Source organism: Castanea sativa, chromosome 3 (genome assembly GCF_040712315.1).
Source record: "Castanea sativa cultivar Marrone di Chiusa Pesio chromosome 3, ASM4071231v1".
Taxonomy (NCBI): domain Eukaryota; kingdom Viridiplantae; phylum Streptophyta; class Magnoliopsida; order Fagales; family Fagaceae; genus Castanea; species Castanea sativa.
Window position 1 is genome coordinate 8617176 of NC_134015.1, and position 23325 is coordinate 8640500.

At 35.1% G+C, this 23325-nt stretch overlaps 1 protein-coding gene and 2 pseudogenes across 1 annotated transcript; 1 reads left to right on the forward strand and 2 right to left on the reverse strand.

Annotated features, from left to right (window-relative positions):
• Positions 1-6757: 6757 nt before the first annotated feature.
• Positions 6758-13602, reverse strand: LOC142628450 (pentatricopeptide repeat-containing protein At2g13600-like; annotated as a pseudogene).
• On the reverse strand, positions 9258-10510 carry LOC142627799 (uncharacterized). Its single transcript, XM_075801704.1, has 2 exons — positions 10435-10510; positions 9258-10354 (listed from the first exon to the last, which is right to left on the reverse strand). The coding sequence occupies exons 1-2, from the start codon at positions 10508-10510 to the stop codon at positions 9258-9260; spliced, it is 1173 nt and encodes a 390-aa protein (XP_075657819.1).
• An 844-nt stretch (positions 13603-14446) lies between the features above and the next one.
• Positions 14447-16809, forward strand: LOC142628452 (uncharacterized; annotated as a pseudogene).
• The last annotated feature ends 6516 nt before the right edge of the window (positions 16810-23325 follow it).

A 23325-nucleotide genomic window follows, 5' to 3' on the forward strand; every position in this document is an offset into this window, starting at 1 on the left:
TCTGTCATTTTTTTTTTGTCTTGTATATATTTGTGTTACTTTTTTTTTTTTACACATGTTATATTTTTCAAAAAAAAAAAAACTTACTATCATATTGTCCCATGGAACCAATTTTGAACCTCTTTTTAATTAGAAGTAAGAGAACACAAGAGAGCTAATTCGCCAAAATGTGCGGGTTATAAAGGTAGACCTAGCAAATGGATTGGGTTAATTGGGTTGGAGTTTGACCCAATTGGTTTTGACTTAGAAACCAGTTGTTCTAAACAGGTTGCAAAAAATATGATCCTCACTTAGTCTTTTTAGAGTCAGGGAAACCTAATATGACCTGTATTTTAACGTGCAAAAAATAGCAATAAAAAAGGAAAATAAAACTTGTTGATATTTTCTTTGTATTCTTTTCCCAAAAAAAAAAAAAAAACTCAAATATAAAAATTAAATAATACATAAAATTTCAAGCTTATGTCACCCAAAGTTCATTAAAATGAAGCCATTAAAACTCGACCCATTTAAGAGAGAACCCAAGACTAAATGTGGGAATAACAAAACTCACAAAAAAGATAGAGAAAAAAAAAAGGAAGAAAAAAGAAGAAGCAAGAAGTAAATGTGTGAAGCATATTTTCACAAAGTTAAAAAAATCAAAACAAGCAATAAAAAATCAATTTGAATAAAAGGTGAACTCGCATGAAGTGCAAGTCAAGTAGTACTCAACCAATCTTGCACCAAACCCGACTTGTCGTTTCAACGGGTGCACCCACCTTTAATGGGTCCAAAAAAACTCTAACTATTTGCATATTTTTACGGATTTGGATCAGGTGCAATACCCTACTTGGTGCAATTCACCCATTTCTTCTCACAATTTTTTTTTACTTTTTTTACTTTTTAACTTTAACTCTTTAACTCTCTTTTAATATATTTTATTTAATAGTTAAGATTGAAAGTTACTTTTTTAACCTTCAATCTCAGCCTTTGATTACAATTACACCTGATCTGAATCCATATTTTTACTTCAGGTTTGGGCAGGTTATCAGGTTCGAGCAAGTTAATTATTGGGTCTATGTCTAATTTTCCACATGGAGTAAAAACAAAGGGAGGTACTTGACCTAGGAAACGTGTAGGCTTGTAATTAGCACTTCTTTGGAATAGGGTCAAATAAATGATGTTGGATTTTTGTGTACCACAAAGAAAATATATTTGGAAAAAATCTAAAGGAAAGCCTTCAAATTTTCCCTCTTTTCTCAAGTACCTACAATCAATCTTTTATTACAAGGACCAAAAAAAAGTTATAAAACTGATAATTCTTTTCTTTTAGTTGTCAAAAAAAAAAAAGAATAAAAAGTCTCATAGTGTTGTGGGTCAGCATTTGGCCAAAGTTGGCTCGACGGTATAAAAAAGATGGGTGCGAGTAGTGGTATGCTTTGTTATGCACTGATAGTATTTTTGGACTTACTCAAATTGTAATCTTTGGGACGTGGGGGCAATGATTACACATGTGAGTGCCTTTTTTTTTCGTTTCTCAAAAAAAAAAAGGAAGAAGTCGTGGCCTCAACAATTTGAGAACTTGCATTTTAGAGCATTTGCATCTGATTTTTACAAAAAATTTTATTTTACCATCTCAAAAGCTATTTTATTATTTATACCATACCATTTTACAACATACCCAACATCCTAACTTTTATTTTTCTATACAATACATTAAAATAATATATCTACCCAATAAAATATATAACCCAAAAGTGATTGAGAGAGAGAGGAGAAATTAACAAAATATGGAGTTTAAATTTTACAAGTTGTTACAATACCATTTTATATGTAAGACGGTACTGTAGCACTATTACAAAATTGTTAGCAATTAGATAAAGCATGTCTTTTACATTTTAATGGTAAAGTATTTCAATGCAATATAGAAGTGCGGGTGTTAATGCTCAGTAGAGTGGCAAATAAATAACTATTTAAACATTTGGTTTGCTTTAAGATGATTGCTTCAACATAATATGTCCAGAAATCTTGCCTCAACATAATTGAAGTACTACTTCTATTGTCCTGGGCATTCAGCGAGTCAGCAGACATAGGCCACATTTTGGACGAAGTGCTCCAACCAAAGACAAGGACGGAAGTCACGGAACTCCTAATGCTTTTTATCATTTATGGCCTGTTTGGAAGTTTAGGAAGGGAGGAGAGTAGAGGGGGAGTAGAGGGAAGGAGAGTAGTGGGGAAGAGAGTAGAGGGGAATAATTACCTTTTACATTGTTTGGATGTTTTTAAAATTAGTAAGGGGGAAGAGAGTAATTAGTCATTTCTCTTATTTAGATGTTTTAAAAATTATGATGAAAATAAGAGAAAATAATTTAAATAGACAAATTTACCCTTATTTAAATTTTTTTTTCTAATTAATAAAGCAAAATCTTTTTTTGTTTTTATCTGTTATTTCCCTGTTTGGATGCCAAGAAAAAAAAAATTCAGGATTTCAACTACCTACTTATATAGTAATTAATAGTAATTTTGAAAACAAAAATAAATAGTAAAAACTGAAAATAAATAATAAAAATCAAAAATAGAATATACTGAATCAAAAATAGAATAATGTTTCTCGGGCTTCTTCTCGTCCCAACCCACCACGTCCTTGCCTTCGATCACCGGCGCCGGAAAAAAGAAATTAACGGCCACCGGACGAGGAGATGACGTTATTGAGCTTGAAGCTTGAAGTTTCGAACCGCCGGCACGAGAAGCTACAGCTACAGCTCTTCGACTCCACGTCCTTGCCTTCGATCACCGGCGCCGGAAAAAGGAAATTAACGGCCACCAGACGAGGAGATGACGTTATCGAGCTTGAAGCTTGAAGTTTCGAACCGCCGGCACGAGAAGCTACAGCTACAGCTCTCCGACTCCACGTCCTTGCCTTCGATCACCGGCGCCGGAAAAAGGAAATTAACGGCCACCGGACGAGGAGATGACGTTATCGAGCTTGAAGCTTGAAGTTTCGAACCGCCGGCACAAGAAGCTACAGCTACAGCTCTCTGACTCGCTGACGTCAGTGCTCAGGCTATAGTTGCCACACTGTTCACTCTGCTCCTGGCCGGAGCTGGAGCTGGAGCCGGAGCCGAAGGCTTCCTCTGACGAAAGGCTGGCCATTGATCTGGAAAAGATCTAATGGTCACAGTGATTTCTCTCAAGTCTCAACCAGTTCACAATAGCGTAGGTGATTACAGTGAAAAAAAAAAAAACAAAAAAACAAAGAAAAAGAATATTGGTTTGTAATTTTGTTAATTTAGAAAGGGTATATTGGAGAACAATAATTTGTCTATTTTGCTCTCCCTCCAAATCTCTCCAATTTGGAGGAATTAAAAATGAGGGGTTAGAGGTAGTCCAAATCCCTCCAAACCCCTCCAAATCCCTCCCCCTCATTCCTTAAAAAACTTCCAAACAAGGTAATAAAATTCATTGTTATTGATTTTGTTCCGTTCCGGCCGGAACGGCCTGAATTTTTCGTTCCGGTATGCAAACCGGTACCGAGATACTTAACGTTCCACCTCGGGCCAAATTTCGGGCCATTCCGGTCCATTCCGGCCATTCCGGCCAATTCCGGCCGAGATGTGAATTCCGGCCGGTACATGATTTGGCCTATGGAAAAAAAAAAAAATTTATTATTTGATGGCTAATATTATGTTATAAATTTTGTTGGCTTATTAGTTATTAATTATTATGGGCTTATGTAATGAGTAATGACTTGTTATAAATCTTCTTATTATTTGATGTTGTATTGAAGTTTAAGACATAAGAGTTAAGACTAAATGTTTTGTATTATTTGATATTTAGTTATTGTCTTCTAAATCTTTTTATTGTGTGATGTTAAATAGATGTTATATTGATGTTTAAAACTTAAGAGTTAAGACTAAATGATTTGTATTATTTGAAATTTAGTTATTTATTTATTTATTAGAATTGACAATTTTATGTTTTACAAGAATATATATAATTTAATTTTTAGGAACCCGAAACACCTTAAAACGGTACGCCGAAATCGGCCGGTACCGAAATATTCCATTCCACTAGACAAACCGAAACGGGGTCCGAAACGATATTAATAACAATGATAAAATTACTCTCCCTCCCTCTACTCTACTCCCCCTCCTTTTTTTAACTCCCAAACAGGCCATTAAAAAAAAAATACGAACGAAAATATGATAGGAATGACAATCAGAATGACTTCTTTATCTCAGTTACCGTAATAATATTTTACTCACTAAGTTCAAAGAATCGGTGAGTCAGAACTGTTATCGCAATCCTATAGCTACTAAAGCTAGTAGTGAATCCAACAAACATTTATCCAGTGCCCATTTAATGTAGTCATTTCTGTTTTTAGCTTTTACAATGCTTGTGATTTAAAAAAATAAAAAAATAAATGGTTTTTGTTTTAACTCTATTATGTGTTTTGGCTTCTTTAAAAGCAAAAATTGTATTATTATACGAGAACAACAGATATAGGATGAGGAAATTATGTATCATATCTGCATTTTCCTTGTTCAAAATTTCAAATAGTTTCTTGAGGTATGATTATGAAGGGATAAATAATCCTCCTTTTTTTTAATTATTATTATTTTTAAAGGCGTTGGCTCTTGCATTTGTTCAGCATCTAATCATAAGCCAGAAAAATTACAAGTTCAATGCCATATACCATTCTAATTTTAACGCTTTGACCTGTTGTTAATTTTGTTCTTCTATATCAAAAAAAAAAAAAAACTTTGTTCTTCAGAGAACAGCGGACCTTTTCAAGCTATGCATTATGGGCTTCACGAGTTTGAGCGGACGCGCCTACTCTCATTCATAGGCTTGTCTTTTGAATAATATTTTAAAGACCTTTTTTTTTTTTTTTTTTATTTAAAGAAACCTTTTACGAAGACTGGAGGGTCTGAATACCAAAGAGGATTGGGCCCGTGGAGTTGCTTTCATAAACCAGCCCCAAGGGGGGAATAAGCTCAGGGAATTCCACCTACCCGAGAATGGAAGTATAGGCAAGGCAATTAGTATCTTATGAAGGCCTAGGGAGGGGGAAAGAACTGTAATGGGAACAAAGTATGTGAAGGAAAGTTTCTTGAAAGATATACCTCTCACCTTCACATTGAATGCCCTACATCAATCATATCAGCAGCATTAATGTGAAAATGACACCTGAACAGTAACTTCACACCTAACAGCCCCTTCTACTACCTTCAAAAGAGCCTTGATGGGACAAGTATCTTGAGAAACGCTTTGAGGCATATAGGTGGAGGGCTAAGATGCAAGGAAAAGGGGTATAAAAGGAAGGGAACCTCCTAGAAACAAAGGAATGAACATTTTTCTTCAAGAAGCAGAAAATAAGAAAGTGAACAATATATTATCTAGTGAAAAACTTGTATGAACCATATATAATAAACTAAACCTCGAACCTGCCCAAGGAGAGCATTATACTCAATCATTACTTGAATTTCATTTCTTTGTCACCCTGGTATCTTCGGCCATACACCAAAACTTAGTTTAAAATTGCACTTGAAGTATTTTCTCACTTTGTAAAGAAAATTCTATTGTTTAGGCTTGGTCTAAGGGACAAGGTACCACTGTTCTTAGTAAGCTTGGGCCTTTATTTCGGACATAAAGAATACAAGAATAAAATCATCTTGAGTGTTCTTCAATTCTACCTGCAAGTTCCAATCTAGATTTTTCTCCTAGAAAAAGTCTCTCCAAACTAATTTGGAGAGAAACCCTTCAAACTTATCAAATATTTTTATATTGAGTATGAAATTTGAAAATCTAACCATTGGATTGCATGTTATTATTATATTATTCATGCTTGCAAAATTTCAAGAAAATCAAAAATCAATTGCTATGTCATCAAACATATATTAAAATTTCAAGTTTTTGTAATCTAAAATTGTGTATAAAAAATAAGTTCATTAATTAAATGGTAAACAAAATCCGATTTGAACGAAATTTGATATGCATGTTAAGAACATAAGGAACATGAAATTCAATGGTTAGATTTTCAAAATTCACACCTAAAAAAAAAAATATGATAAGTTTGAAGGGTTTCTCTCCAAACTAGTTTGGAGGGACACTTTGTTCTTTTCTCCCTCTTCAATCATGTTTCTTCTCCTTTTTTTTTTATTTTTTTCTTTATTTTTTTTAATTACAACAAAAACAGAAATTTTTTGTTTCTCTTTTTCTTTAGATTTCAGCAAGAACATAATCTTTCCCTTCTCTTTTAATGGCATAATTCTTCTCTCTTTGGGAGCAGTATCTGATGGAGAGATGTATGATGAGAAACTATCACATAGAGAGAGAATGGCATGCATAGGAGAGAAGCAAAAATGAAAAGATAAAAAACAATGGAGACAGAATCAATCCACTAGTCTGTATATACCGTAATCTATCAAAGGCCCACCTTACCCTCTGTAGTCTTCTAGGACTAGATTCTGCAAGTAGTGCTACTCTCATGAAATGGTTAAACCCGTTGCTTCCATAAGAAAGCACGGAAACATCACAAAAAAGGCCCACACTCCTGCTTGTTTATGAGATAGGAGAATGAATCACACAACTAACATGACCTTTATCAATAAGAGTATTTTGCTTTAAAGAAGTCAGCCTCCACTATTGATGTAAAACCAAAATAAAAATCATATTGAACAAGGGAATTTATATTTGATGTTAAATGCTCCAAAGTTGCATAAATGGCATTACAATGAGGATGGGTTCTATCTTCTACAGAGAACACATGAACATTGCTCTATAACTCAATCCAACTACACTCAGGAGCCTTTCTCATGCCTAAGCTCCTTAATCTCTTCCTCACATTCATCTTCTCTCCCCATTTGCCCAATATCGAATGCATGTTAGACAGAATAACATGAGCAGATACTGCCTTAGGATCCAAATTGAAGATCTTCTCAGCCACTCTCCCAATCCACTCCATTTTTGTCCAGAACCAACAGGCACTAAGTAAAGCTCCCCAGACAACCCCATCTGCTTCAATAGGCATTGCTTTTATGAACTCCTCAGCTTCTTGTAGATAGCCTGAACGGCCAAGAAGATCCACCACACATACATAGTGTTCCAAAGTTGGTGTAACTCCATAACATTTTTGCATTAAGTGGAAAAATTTCATCCCTTCATCAACTAGACCAGCACGACCACAAGCAGACAGAATCCCCGTGAAGGTAGCTCCATTGGGAACAACTCCTTGCTTTAACATTTCCTCAAAGAGTAAAATTGCTTTGGAGCCAAGCCCATGATGTGCACATCCATTGATAAGAGCTGTCCATGCTGCCACATTGGGTGAAGAGATGCTACAAAATGATTTTTGTGCATTGGGGATGCTCCCACATTTGGAGTACATATCTATAAGAGATGTTCCAACATAAGCATTTGATTCAAACGGCGTTTTGATCACATGGGCATGAAGTAATTCTCCTAGTTGAAGAGATCCAAGGAAAAAGAGCAGAAAAAGTTGATCTAGTATGGTCTATTGACAATCTGTGCATGGTCACATATAGTTTGAAAGCCTCTTCATGTCGATGATTTTGAATATAACCTGACATCATTGAATTCCATGTCACTAGGTTTCTTTCCCCTTTTGTTTCTTCAAACAGCTTCAAAGCTTTATCAATTTCTCCATTCCTGGAATACACAGAAATCATGGTATTCAAAGAAATTATAGTTTTTTCCGTCATTCTATTAAAAAGTTTCTCAGATTCCTCGACTTGGCCACTCATTGCATATCCTTTAATCATCAAATTATATGATACTGGACTCTTTTCAACTAGCCTACCAAAAATAAACTCAGCATCTACAATCCTACCCATAAATATGAGCCCTCCAATAAGTGAATTTGAAGCATTTAAACCTGGGTTTCCCATCCAATCATAAACTCTCTTGGCCTCATCACAATAGAATTCAATTAATGCACTAACAATCAAGTGATCAAATTCAAACCCATATTTTATCAAAAGCCCATGAGCAATCCTCCCTTCACTTAGGCTTCCTAGTCTTCCACAAGCCCTTTTAACACAATCCAAAGTAAACTCATTAGGTTCCACCTCACCACTCCCCCTCATCCTCCTAAACAACTCTAAAGCCCATTCACACTCATCCTCGCATACCCAGAAATCAACGTAGTCCATGCCACAACATTCCTAGATGGCATCTTATTAAACACATCCAAAGCCTCGCTCATCAAGTGACATAGCACATACAGTGGCGGCTCCAGGAATTTTTCCCAGGGTGTTCCTTAATAAGTATAAATTACACGATCTAATAAAAAGAAAATTTTATATATTGACAACAACAATCAAAAAACATGTAAATACATAAAATTTACAATTGCCTTCTACGATTTTTCATATTTTGAAATCGTTGCATGATAGTCTCGTTATCAATGCTACAAGCTATATCTTTTTCAATATATACAACCAAACAATCATTCATCCACTGATCTCCCATTCGATTGCGCAGTTCATTCTTTATATATTTCATTGCTGAAAAACTTCTTTCTACTGTTGCAGTAGCAACAGGAATGGTCAAAGCTAACTTCACAAGCAAATAGACTAATGGATAAGTCTCATGCTTTCTCGTGCTCACTAACTTTTCAGCAAGTTCACTAACTCCTTGAAGCTCTAAAAACAAGTCATTGTTGCGCATATCAAAAATGAAATTCTGAAGCTGAGAGTCAAGTGCCAAGATATCTGTCCCAGGAAAATCATATGGATAGAACTTTGCTAGATGTATTAACTTTTCCTTATCAAAAGCCACAAATGAATTACTTGGATTCAAGCAAGCCATACAAATTAGCAAATCGGTATTCACCTCTGAAAAACGATTGTTTAGCTCTTGAAGTTGCATATCTATGACTGTGTAGAATAGCTCAACACGATAATGATGTAAATTTGTATTTTGTTGAGTGTTGCGTTGCGGCCTCCCACTAACTACAAATATTTCATCCATGTTCAAGAGAGAAATATCATGTGTGGTACAAAATGAAGACACTTCAGTCAATAAAGATTCCTATTCATCATCTCTCATCACTTGCAATCATTGCTTAGAAACTTTAACAAGATCCATAGCATTTACTATATCTTGATTTTTTTTACAATGCTATTGACAACTCATTTGTGTTCCCTAAAATGTTTTTCATCAAGTGTAGAGCAAAAACAAATTCAAAAGATAGAATTGACCTCATAATAGATCGAGCTTCAACTTTTTGGTCGGAGAGCCCATCTTCTTCAATAATCTCAAGTACATCGGCAACGGCGAGAGAACATCAAAATCAAGTTGAGAATATTCCCATAATATGATCCCCAACGTGTATCACTAGGATGTTTAAGATTTGTCTCTTGATTCAAACCTTGCCCACTTCTATGTATACCATTCTCTAATTCTTCTTTAATTTTGGCAAATTGTGCACCTCGAAGTGCATCTCGTAGAGCATCTCGTCTCTTACAAGAGCCTTCAACAACAATTACTAAATTACTAACCACATAAAAAACTTCAGCAATGTTAATGTGATTTTTAGCAACGGCAACAATTGTCAATTGAAGTTGATGAGCAAAACAATGGACATTAAATGCTGACTTATTCTCTTTCAAAATTAAAGTTTTGAGACCATTGATATCACCTTGCATATTACTAGCTCCGTCATAACCTTGCCCACGTAGTTTTGATAAACTCAAATTATGTTCACAAAGTAAACATTCAATAGCATATTTGAGTGACAAAACGGTGGTACTTGCTACATGTACAATACCAAGGAACCGCTCTATAATAATTCCTTGTTTGTTCACATAACGAAGAACGAGTGCCATTTGTTCTTTCACTGAGATATCACGTGACTCATCAACTAATATTGAAAAGAACCCATTGTCAAGATTCTCGATGATGGCTTTAGATGTTTCACGTGCAATTGCATTCACCATGTCTTTTTGAATATCATGATGGGTAAGCTTGCAATTTTTCCAAGTATTTTGCATCACTTCATTGATAGATTCATTGTGATCCCCCAAAAATTGTAGAAGCTCAAGGAAATTTCCTTTATCACTTGAACCTTGAGATTCATCATGACCACGAAAAGCTAATCCTCGGAATAAAAGGAATCTTACGCAATCAACTATTGCGTTTAATTGAATCCGATAATTAGCTTTATCTTGATTTGATTGCTTAACCAAGACACTTTGAATGTGTTGCTTTTCCTTCTGTAAATCTTCACTCTTCTTGACAGCTTGGTTATGAGCACTATTAACTCCTCCAACATGGGAATCTAACTTCCCAACTTGATTCCAAAGTCTGAATCCCTTCGTTACAAAAGTGTCACCTCCTCCTTGCTTACCAACATCTTTCCCAAATAGGTAGCAATAAAAACAAAATGCTGCATCTTTGGCTATACTATATTCCAACCAATTTCTATTTTCATACCATTCGACTCTAAATCGACGGGGCTTTCTAGAAAAATATGATACCGGGTAATCATGAGGAGGTCAACAAGGGCCATTTCCTAAATAATATCTTCTTATTTCATCATGATTATTAGGATGATAAGATGATATCTTTTGTCGTAGCCCAGGATCTGAAGGAAGATTTTCTAAGTTAAAGTCAACACGACTTCGCTTAGAAGATGGAGATGAATCTTGCACAGGAGATGAATCTTGGGTACACGGTTTTTTTATCAAGTATTTGTCCATAATTCTAGCAAAAGAATAAAAAATAAATTATAAGTTTATTTGAAATATCAATAAATTATTAATTATTATTTAGTTGTTTCATTAATTTGTTTGTCTTTTATAAATTATAATTTGTTATATTATTGTTTTATTAATTATAAGATTATTAATTGTTGTTTAGTCTAACATAATTTAATTTTTTTTGTCTTTTATAATGTATTGATTAATTAAATTATTAACGCTAAAAGACAATCAGAAAATTTCACAAAATCTAGCTACCAATCAGAAAATTTCACAATCACAATTTTATAAATCACAATAACGCTAAAAGACAATTAATGTCTTTGAGTTGAGTCCAATATCAATACACACCAATAGTCCAATACGGCAACACCAACACTAACACATTTCAATTTACACATCAATCAACGGATAAGATTCAATCATAAGATAAAGCCAAAAGCAAAATGTCAAATTTAAAAAGTAAAAAAAAAAAATAAAGTTAAAGTGTTACTGAGTGCTTCAAGCACTCAGTAACACTTTAACTAAAAAAAAAAAAAAAAGAGGCAAAACTGAGTGCTGCTGGAATCAGCAGCCAATCACGGATCACCAGGTCCAATTCCACAACGAGACAAAGTGGCAAACAGACAGACAAAATGACAAACAATTGAAACAAACAAAGTCATAAATTAATAATGACTAAAGAGACAGAGAGAGAGTCATAAATAAAGATTAAAGGCATAAGGCATTTATTCCTATTTCATTTCAGATTTGAGACTTGAGAGAGTATAGAGAGAGTGAGAGACCGAGAGGCGAGAGAGAGACAGAGAGTCAGAGAGAAAAAGAGAGAGAAATACCTGGGATGGCGACGACGACGGCGATGGCGATGGCGACGGCGACGATGAGCGCGGCGACGATGAGCGCTGAGACTGGATGTTGCGGAGTTGCGGACCGATCTCCTTCTCCGATGCGACGAGGCCGATCTCCGATGAGCGACTGGAGCTGGACCGATCTGCGATCTCCGATGTCCGATGAGCAGCTGGAACCGTGGACGGTGGATCGATCTAGCTTCGAAGGGGAGCGTCGTTGCTCACTTGCTCTGTTTCTCCTTTTTTAGGTTTGTTTAGCTTTACTAATTTTTTAAATTTTTTTGAGAAGAGCTTTAGTGATGATGTACTGAACTCTGAACTGATTTGAGGTTTCTGATGGTCTGTAATTTTTTTTTTTTTTTTTTTTGGTTGAGAAACCGTGGGTTTGCTTCCTCTGTCTCTGTTGGGCTTGCCGTGGGCAGTGGGCTTGTTGATGTTGGGCTTGCTGTGATCTGTTCGCTTTCTTTTCTCTTACATTTTGCTGTGATCTGTCTCTGTTGGGCTTGCTGTGATCCGTTTGCAGTTTGCTCTTACATTTTTTTTTTTTCTTTGTTACAAATTTTTTTTTTTTTTTTTTTCAGATTTTAGTTGAATTTTTTTTTGGGTTTTTTTTTTTGGCTTGGAAGTATAACAAATATATATATTTTTTTAATGTGAGGGTGTTCCTAATTTTAATTGAGGGTGTTCCTATTTTATTTTTAAGGGTAAAAAAAAAAAAAAAAATTATATATATAAATTTCAAGTCAGGGTGTTCCTGGGAACACCCTGACCATAACGTGGCGCCGCCACTGAGCACATACCCCACCAGCATCAAACTCCACAACAACTCATTTTCACCGTGCAACTCATCAAACACCCGCTTTGCTCCTTCAACATCAATACAACTTGCGTAAAGGTACAACAATGCACTGCTCACAAGCTCAAATCTCTCAAGCCCAGATTTCAAAACTAGACAATGTAGCTCTTCTCCCTCACAAACTGACCGAGAACGCGCACATACACTTAACATAGTCGAAAAAGTGGTCTCATTGAGCTTTATATTACTACAGTGTATAATGGAAGTTAGTTTCAGAGCTTCATAGTATTGCCACCATTTGGAGTAACCTGATATCATGGTGTTCCATGAGACAACAGTTCGTCTAGGCATTACATTGAACAAGTTCTAAGCAAAGTCGAGCTGGCCATTTTTGGAGTACTTAGTTATAGAAATGTTGGTAGAAACTATGTAGTTGTGAGGGGCTTGTGGAGCAGTGGCGGCGCCACGTTATGGTCAGGGTGTTCCCAGGAACACCCTGACTTGAAATTTATATATATAAAATTTTTTTTTTTTTTTACCCTTAAAAATAAAATAGGAACACCCTCAATTAAAATTAGGAACACCCTCACATTAAAAAAAAAAATATATTTGTTCTACTTCCAAGCCAAAAAAAAAAACCCAAAAAAAAATTCAACTAAAATCTGAAAAAAAAAAAAAAAAAAATTTTGTAACAGAGAAAAAAAAAAAAATGTAAGAGCAAACTGCAAACGGATCACAGCAAGCCCAACAGAGACAGATCACAGCAAAATGTAAGAGAAAAGAAAGCGAACAGATCACAGCAAGCCCAACATCAACAAGCCCACTGCCCACGGCAAGCCCAACAGAGACAGAGGAAGCAAACCCACGGTTTCTCAACCAAAAAAAAAAAAAAAAAAAATTACAGACCATCAGAAACCTCAAATCAGTTCAGAGTTCAGTACATCATCACTAAAGCTCATCTCAAAAAAATTAAAAAAATTAGTAAAGCTAAACAAACCTAAAAAAGGAGAAACAGAGCAAGTGAGCAACGGTGCTCCCCTTCGAAGCTAGATCGATCCACCGTCCACGGTTCCAGCCGCTCATCGGACATCGGAGATCGCAGATCGGTCCAGCTCCAGTCGCTCATCGGAGATCGGCCTCGTCGCATCGGAGAAGGAGATCGGTCCGCAACTCCGCAACATCCAGTCGCAGCGCTCATCGTCGCCGCGCTCATCGTCGCCGTCGCCATCGCCATCGCCGTCGCCGTCGCCGTCGCCATCCCAGGTATTTCTCTCTCTTTTTCTCTCTGACTCTCTGTCTCTCTCTCGCCTCTCGGTCTCTCACTCTCTCTATACTCTCTCAAGTCTCAAATCTGAAATGAAATAGGAATAAATGCCTTATGCCTTTAATCTTTATTTATGACTCTCTCTCTCTCTTTAGTCATTATTAATTTATGACTTTGTTTGTTTCAATTGTTTGTCATTTTGTCTGTCTGTTTGCCACTTTGTCTCGTTGTGGAACTGGACCTGGTGATCCGTGATTGGCTGCTGATTCCAGCAGCACTCGGTTTTGCCTTTTTTTTTTTTTTTTTTTTTTAGTTAAAGTGTTACTGAGTGCTTGAAGCACTCAGTAACACTTTAACTTTATTATTTTTTTTTTACTTTTTAAATTTGACATTTTGCTTTTGGCTTTATCTTATGATTGAATCTTATCCGTTGATTGATGTGTAAATTGAAATGTGTTAGTGTTGGTGTTGCCGTATTGGACTATTGGTGTGTATTGATATTGGACTCAACTCAAAGACATTAATTGTCTTTTAGCGTTATTGTGATTTATAAAATTGTGATTGTGAAATTTTTTGATTGGTAGCTAGATTTTGTGAAATTTTATGATTGTCTTTTAGCGTTAATAATTTAATTAATCAATACATTATAAAAGACAAAAAAAATTAAATTATGTTAGACTAAACAACAATTAATAATCTTATAATTAATAAAACAATAATATAACAAATTATAATTTATAAAAGACAAACAAATTAATGAAACAACTAAATAATAATTAATAATTTATTGATATTTCAAATAAACTTATAATTTATTTTTTATTCTTTTGCTAGAATTATGGACAAATACTTGATAAAAAAACCGCGTACCCAAGATTCATCTCCTGTGCAAGATTCATCTCCTGTGCAAGATTCATCTCCATCTTCTAAGCGAAGTCGTGTTGACTTTAACTTAGAAAATCTTCCTTCAGATCCTGGGCTACGACAAAAGATATCATCTTATCATCCTAATAATCATGATGAAATAAGAAGATATTATTTAGGAAAAGGCCCTTGTCGACCTCCTCATGATTACCCGGTATCATATTTTTCTGGAAAGCCCCGTCGATTTAGAGTCGAATGGTATGAAAATAGAAATTGGTTGGAATATAGTATAGCCAAAGATGCAGCATTTTGTTTTTATTGCTACCTATTTGGGAAAGATGTTGGTAAGCAAGGAGGAGGTGACACTTTTGTAACGAAGGGATTCAGACTTTGGAATCAGGTTGGGAAGTTAGATTCCCATGTTGGAGGAGTTAATAGTGCTCATAACCAAGCTGTCAAGAAGAGTGAAGATTTACGAAGCAAAAGCAACACATTCAAAGTGTCTTGGTTAAGCAATCAAATCAAGATAAAGCTAATTATCGGATTCAATTAAACGCAATAGTTGATTGCGTAAGATTCCTTTTATTCCGAGGATTAGCTTTTCGTGGTCATGATGAATCTCAAGGTTCAAGTGATAAAGGAAATTTCCTTGAGCTTCTACAATTTTTGGGGGATCACAATGAATCTATCAATGAAGTGATGCAAAATACTTGGAAAAATTGCAAGCTTACCCATCATGATATTCAAAAAGACATGGTGAATGCAATTGCACGTGAAACATCTAAAGCCATCATCGAGAATCTTGGCAATGGGTTCTTTTCAATATTAGTTGATGAGTCACGTGATATCTCAGTGAAAGAACAAATGGCACTCGTTCTTCGTTATGTGAACAAACAAGGAATTATTATAGGGCGGTTCCTTGGTATTGTACATGTAGCAAGTACCACCGCTTTGTCACTCAAATGTGCTATTGAAGGTTTACTTTGTGAACATAATTTGAGTTTATCAAGACTACGTGGGCAAGGTTATGACGGAGCTAGTAATATGCAAGGTGATATCAATGGTCTCAAAACTTTAATTTTGAAAGAGAATAAGTCAGCATTTTATGTCCATTGTTTTGCTCATCAACTTCAATTGACACTTGTTGCCGTTGCTAAAAATCACATTAACATTGCTGATTTTTTTTATGTGGTTAGTAATTTAGTAACTGTTGTTGGAGGTTCTTGTAAGAGACGAGATGCTCTTCGAGATGCTCAATTTGCCAAAATTAAAGAAGATTTAGAGAATGGTGTACGAAGAAGTGGACAAGGTTTGAATCAAGAGACAAATCTTAAACGTCCTGGTGATACACGTTGGGGATCATATTATGGGACTATTCTCAACTTGATTTTAATGTTCTTTGCTGTTGCTGATGTACTTAAGATTATTGAAGAAGATGGGCTCTCTGACCAAAAAGTTGAAGCTCGATCTATTATGAGGTCAATTCTATCTTTTGAATTTGTTTTTGCTCTACACTTGATGAAAAACATTTTAGGGATTACAAATGAGTTGTCAATAGCATTGCAAAAAAAAAATCAAGATATAGTAAATGCTATGGATCTTGTTAAAGTGTCTAAGCAACGATTGCAAGTGATGAGAGATGATGAATGGACATCTTTATTGACTGAAGTGTCTTCATTTTGTGCCACACATGAAATTCCTATCTTGAACATGGATGAAATATTTGTAGTTAGTGGGAGGCCGCGACGCAACACCCAACAAAATACAAATTTACATCATTATCGTGTTGAGCTATTCTACACAGTCATAGATATGCAACTTCAAGAGCTAAACAATCGTTTTTCAGAGGTGAATACCGATTTGCTAATTTGTATGGCTTGCTTGAATCCAAGTAATTCATTTGTGGCTTTTGATAAGGAAAAGTTAATACATCTAGCAAAGTTCTATCCATATGATTTTCCTGGGACAGATATCTTGGCACTTGACTCTCAGCTTCAGAATTTCATTTTTGATATGCGCAACAATGACTTGTTTTTAGAGCTTCAAGGAGTTAGTGAACTTGCTGAAAAGTTAGTGAGCACGAGGAAGCATGAGACTTATCCATTAGTCTATTTGCTTGTGAAGTTAGCTTTGACCCTTCCTGTTGCTACTGCAACAGTAGAAAGAAGTTTTTCAGCAATGAAATATATAAAGAATGAACTGCGCAATCGAATGGGAGATCAGTGGATGAATGATTGCTTGGTTGTATATATTGAAAAAGATATAGCTTGTAGCATTGATAACGAGACTATCATGCAACGATTTCAAAATATGAAAAATCGTAGAAGGCAATTGTAAATTTTATGTATTTACATGTTTTTTGATTGTTGTTGTCAATATATAAAATTTTCTTTTTATTAGATCGTGTAATTTATACTTATTAAGGAACACCCTGGGAAAAATTCCTGGAGCCGCCACTGTTGTGGAGATTGACAAAGGGTTGTGAAGAGCTTGAAACTCTTCCTCCAGAGTTTCCGCTTCCAGGTTCCTAGAAATGAATGCTTCAGCAACATTAAGTGCGCTTGTCACCTTGTCGGCATATGCATCGGCAAAAGAAACAGAGAGCTCAATCACATCGTTTTCCTGATTGAAAGAAGTTCAGGAAAATCATTTACTCATTGATTTACGTCTTTTCCCATTAAAACGTGCTACTTTCATTCTTCACTTCACATGGACATGAAAAATTTTAGTTATGGCATTATGAATTAGCAATGTGGGCAAGTCTCGATTTTAATTTGTTAAATTTGGGTGACATTTTTATTATATTATGTATCACTCATCCACTGCCCCAAACACACTATTACCCAATGGGCCAATAATTATAACTTTACTCACAAATCACATCTCACTTTCTCAAACACTCAACAGTTGCAAAAACAAAAAACAGTTTCGGATACTCTCAAACACAATCACAGATTTACAGATGACAGATTCACAAACATTATAAACGTATGGAGTGGAGAGAGAGAAAAATCATACCAAAATGTATGAGGTTGAAGGCGAGAAAAAAAAAATACTTGAAATAGGCAAACTGGGATTCGGGATGGAGGTTGGAGGCTGCAGCAGCCGGTATCGAAAATGGGGTGGGCAGATCAAGCCACAGGCGGCGACTGGAGGCGTGTGTGATGCATGGGTCAGTGGCAGCACCGCAAGCCGGGAGTCTTTCGTTGCATGGATTGTGTTTGTTGGGAATTTACTCGATTCTCCAATGTTGAGTACCATTTCATTCATGTGTTTCTCGACTTGGCTCAAAAGGCCCAATTGATCAACACGAACTGATTTAACCGACTGCACCATTACCAATGTTACAGCGGCTGACCGAAAGCGGTCGGCCAGGGCCCAACCCAGTGTTGAGTGTGGTCTCGGAATTGGGCCAACATTTCTATGCGATTTGGTGCAAAAATGGTCAATTCTACTGATTGCCCCAAACCATGTACACCCTGCCTGTTATTGTTAGACAACAAAAGACACTTCGTTATTATTTCCACTAAAAAAATAAATTGATTATTGTAAGAGAATAAGCTAGTAGCTCCAAATTAAATGGTGAAGCTTATTAACATTTCAAGACTCATTCATTTTATGATTCAGATTTTGTTTTACAAATCTAATATATGATATGGCAATATGTATATTGCTAGATCTAAAATATAAAAAATTGAACCATATAATAGATAGAATTTGAAATGTAGAGGATCCTATTCCCATTGTCCTTGGTGCCCATTTCTTATATTTTCCAATTAAATTTAATTGTGAGGTAGTATTGCCTCATAAATAATAGAACAAAGTTCAGTTACAAACTTAGTTGTAGCCAGAGGCTACAACTTCACTCAAAATATTGGATGTGAATTTCGACAAATCCACCATAGAATAACATTTTCTTTTTATATTCTCTATACTTGCAAAATTTTCAAAAAATCAAAGATTAATTATTATGTTATCAATCAAATATTTAAATTTTAAGTTTTTTTAGTGTATAATTAGGCATAAAAATAAGTTTATGGATCAAATAGTAAATAATATTTGATTGGCACACAATTAGATATGTTTGTTCCTTCTCAAAAAGATATGTTTGTTAACAATTTAAAAAACATGCAATCTAATAATTAGGGCCACGTTTGGTAACGGTAGTTTAAACAATGAAAACTGTTGTTTAAATATCATAACACGTATTTTCATAAACTTTTTCACTCACACGTATTTCCACAAAACTTAAACAACATTACTAGAAATCTCTTACCCCACGACCTTTAGATTTTTAAAATATGTAGTCATGTTAGTTTTTTAGTAGGGATTGTAGCTATGGACTACAACCAAATTTATAGCTAAGCTTTGTCCTAAATAATATAGTTGAACTTACTTGTTACGGAAAAATAATATCTCTTGAGGTTTATTGGTCAATGCAGCCACATAATTGAACTTAAATAGGAAACTCAAAGTATACTTTGATTAATTGTTCTTAAATTTTGTCATTCATGATTAAGTTACAACAAACCAATCATAGCTCCATTGATCAACTTCTTTTATTAAAGTAGCTAAAGTTTTATTTTTGGATCACCACAGTTTGAAATTACTTTTTTTTTTTTTTTATGTAATCTAAAAAGCCCAATGATCTTGGCAGGAAATTTATTCCCTCGGCTTCAAAATAAATTATTGATAAACTCTACAATCCATACCCCATTTTGTTTTTACTCAAATCATCAATCTCCAAGCATTGAAGTGAATGACCAAGAATGAATTTAATTTAACTCAACCAACTAACTTGTAGCAGTAGTTGTGCCAGCTCAACATAATTTGGGACCTAAAAGTAGGGGTAGCAATTTATGTTCACATGTCGGGTTCATGTCGTATTAACTCATAAATATCCGACTATATAGGTCAACACTTCTCTAACATGTTTATTAAACGAGTCAAGATTCCTCAACTCTAACACAACCAATTTATTAAACGGGTCAGTCATGTTAACCTGTTTATCAGATTTTATCAGAATGAAAAAAAAAAATTATGAAAAAACAAACAAATAAATATTTTTAATATAAAATTTAGAACTAACGAGTAACTATATCACAAATAATCATTAAAATGAAATCATATCTCAATATCACAAATAATCAATCCCAATATGTCAAAGAAAATAAACCACAATAGCTAATAAGTTTATATACCTAAAGTTTGAAGGGTATATTGGTAAAATGTTATTTAATTGAACGGGTAAGATGAGTCAAATGTGTTCTATATGTTGAACACTAAGCCAACCCGTTTATTAAACCATTTAATTATGTCAACCCGAATATGACACGAACCCATTAAGTCTCAACCCATAACCTACTAATTTCGTGTCATGTCATGTCAAGTTCGCGAGTCGTGTCTAATTTTGTCACCCCTACCTAAAAGCGAAAAATTTATGTGGAACCTTTTATATGTAAATATTAAATAAATAAATATATTTAATACTAATTAAATTAAGACTAATTTGATGTATTAAATAAAGAAATTGATGAATTCTATTAAATATCATAGTTGAAGCATAAATTTTAACAAAAAGAACTAATATATATATATATATATATATATATATATATATATATATTTAAAGAAGCTTACTTGAACTTGGATATATTACTATGCATATTTTAGTGAAAATGTAATCTAAATTTTAATTTTATATCTTCTTTTAAAGCGTAAAAGATAGATTGTTTCTCACAAAAAAAAAAAAAAATTAAAGTCTCATAATATTAAGAAAGATTAGTCATCATTGATGATTTGACATATTTGCAACATTTTTTTTTTTGAAACATTTTAGAGTTTCAATTGGGTTAAATTTCAATTCTATTTTGGAAGTATTGTTAGAAATGAAAAAGAAAAATACTAAATATACTAAAAAATGTTCATAATATGATATCATAATGACTGTGATTGACAAACTTCAACAACCTAATTAATGAATATTTAAAATTACTTTTTTTTTTTTATGTGATTAGTGATATGTCAGTTTGTAAGCCTATAGTGAAATTTGTGGTATCCTTAGCATAACTCATAAAAAAATAAATAAATAAAAAGTATTCAATCATTTATAAAACTTTAGGTCTTTTATAAAGGGAGATGAGGTCTTTTTTCCTAGGGATATTTGTTTTTTGGTTGTGGGGCCTTAGGCTAGCCCTAAACAACAGAAAAACAACTCTAACCCATTCAAGCAAAACATTCCTCTAGTCAATAGTAATCGAAAAGCTAGAAGTCATCCTAATGCCCCTAAAGTCAATGTAAGCTGCAAAGACATCCAATCTAAAGGAAAAATAGTTTCATTCACTATTAACAACAAAGTAAACCAGAGTTTGAAAAAAAATGTTTATTCTTTTCTTTTTTTTTTCTAACAAATGACCAATTTTAAAAGTAATGCTAAAGATAAAACACTTTCACAACAAAATCTAAATGGCAAATTGTTAAAGGTATATAAAAAGTGTTATGAATCTAGTGGTTCCTAATAGCGATGGATAGAATTGTAGAGAAATTGACTTAATTCAAGGTAATTACCTTCCATTGAGAGAGAGAGAGAGAGAGAGAGAGAGAGAGAGAGAGAATGCACTAAGCAATCGATTGAATTATTCTTCAATGATATCTATGTTGAATTACAATCATTTATTTATAGGAAACTAGTTCTAATCTCATTGGCTCATGTGACTTAAGATAATTGGTGTTGATGCCCATGTTTGACAAAAAGCCCAATGACAAAAGAAGCCCAACAATAGGGAAAGGTGAGAGAAAAATGGAAATGGAAGAGGTAAAGCAAAGCAAATGGGCTATGGAAGCCCTAGAATAGAGGTAATAAACACAATGCACCAACATGGCAAGAATGATAGCCAGTAGGCTCATAGGCACAACAAGAGGTAAAAGCAAAACAAATGAGCCATGGAAGCCAAAAAAAAGAGGTAATAAACCCAATGAGCCAACATGATAGGAATGACAGCCAGTAAGCTCATGGACATAACAAGAGGTAAAAGCAAAGCAAATGGACCGTGGAAACCCAAGAAAAGAGGTAATAAATTCAATAGGCCAACATGGTAGGAATGACAACCAGTAGGCTCATGAGCTCAACAAGAGGTAAAAACAAAGTAAATGGGTCACAGAAGCCCAAAGGAAAAGGTAATATATCCAATGGGCTAACATGGCAAGCCCATAGGCATGGTAGGAAAAGGAACAACGAAAATGGAAGCCTAGCGGGTTGGATGGGCAGGGGCTTTTCCCAAGATAATGCCCAGGCCCACGAAGGGAATAAAGTGAGGCAATGCTAGCCCAAGAACCCACGCTCTTCACCCCGTGGAGATAAGTATGAACACGCAACAAAATGAGACAAGGCAAGAATAGTAAAATTGTCATGGGAGTAAAAGAAGACAAACACAGAGGATAGTGGAACACACAAAGGCTGAAGCACCACCTACTTGCACCCAGCTAATACAGGAAAGGTGGGCCCTCGGTCAAGGGATTTAGAGGGCACGGTTTGATGGTAGGGAGAAAAGGAGGTCTATTTTGGGGTTCCTATTAAGGCTCCTTTTGGGAAAAATGCCTCACTAGGATGGCATTTCACCCAAAATAGGAAAGCAAAGTGCCGGGGCCACTTAATGCATGCCATAGGGGTAAGTAGAGAGAAAGCCTCCAATTCTTATACACTTGGGTAAGGCAAAGAAGGGGAGGGGGAGAAATAAAATAAAGAGTTTTTTTCCTAGAATGAAGAGTAGTGCAGCAAGCACATTCTAAGCAGAGGTAGTGGCTAGGCAACCAACATGTTAGTGGGCAATCTTGGAGAAATGCTCACAAGAAATCAAAAACAGTTAGTGAAACCTTAGGGACAAAAGGGAGAAATTCTATGGAATGAAATAATATAAAAAGAAAGGGAGGTAGCTATGAACAATGGAGGAACCCACGGAAGGGAGAGTAAGAAGAAAACTAAGAATCTAAGAACAAAAGAAAAGAAATCAGAGTGGTAAAAGAAGAAAGGAATTGAGGAAATATGCCAAAAATAGAGGCATGCATCAGTAAACTATCTTTTCTCTCCCTCATGACATTCTCACCCTCTAAAACTCTATGAATCAGAACCCAAAACCATTTAGGGCCTATCTCTAGCATGAGTGACTTCAATGGCAGAGTTAGTTCCCTTCTTGGACTCGTTCTTGCTAAATGACTCAGCCCAGGATTGGAGAGCGAGCTAAGGCTACCACACTTGCTTGGAATCGTAGTTTTTCCCTCGCTATGACATATTTTAGCTTATTTGATATTCTCGCTGTTATTCATTCTGATGTAGTGTTTTCAAGTTATTCATTATTCTGTTGTGACATCCTTACTCTGTTTGTTGTATTAGTTGTTCTACCATATTATCTTTTATTTTATTTGTGGTATTAGTTGTCTTGCGGTAGTTCCTTCTATTATACTTTATTATAAAAGTCATCCTGGTGTCATATCTTTCGTTGTTTTCATTGTAACAGTTATTCTATTGTGACTACATCTACCACGTCCAGCCTGTCGTACCATTTCCACGCTGTCTAAGTATTGGGCATGCCTAGCTTGCACACAAGCTAACTTGCAGTGTAACCCCACGAGACCAGTCCCAACTCCCCAACCCACTAACTAACTGGCTTTGGTGTAGCAAACGGGCTTTGGCCCATTAACTTGAAAAGGCCCTCATAATTGGCTAGTTAATTCAACATATGCTCTATGAATTAAGTCATGTGTTAATCTAGCCTCTAGATCACCCCCTCCAGGATCCGACCAACTTAGGGTGGTAGTTGGTTCCGATACCAAATATTAGGAACTCATGGGTATAAC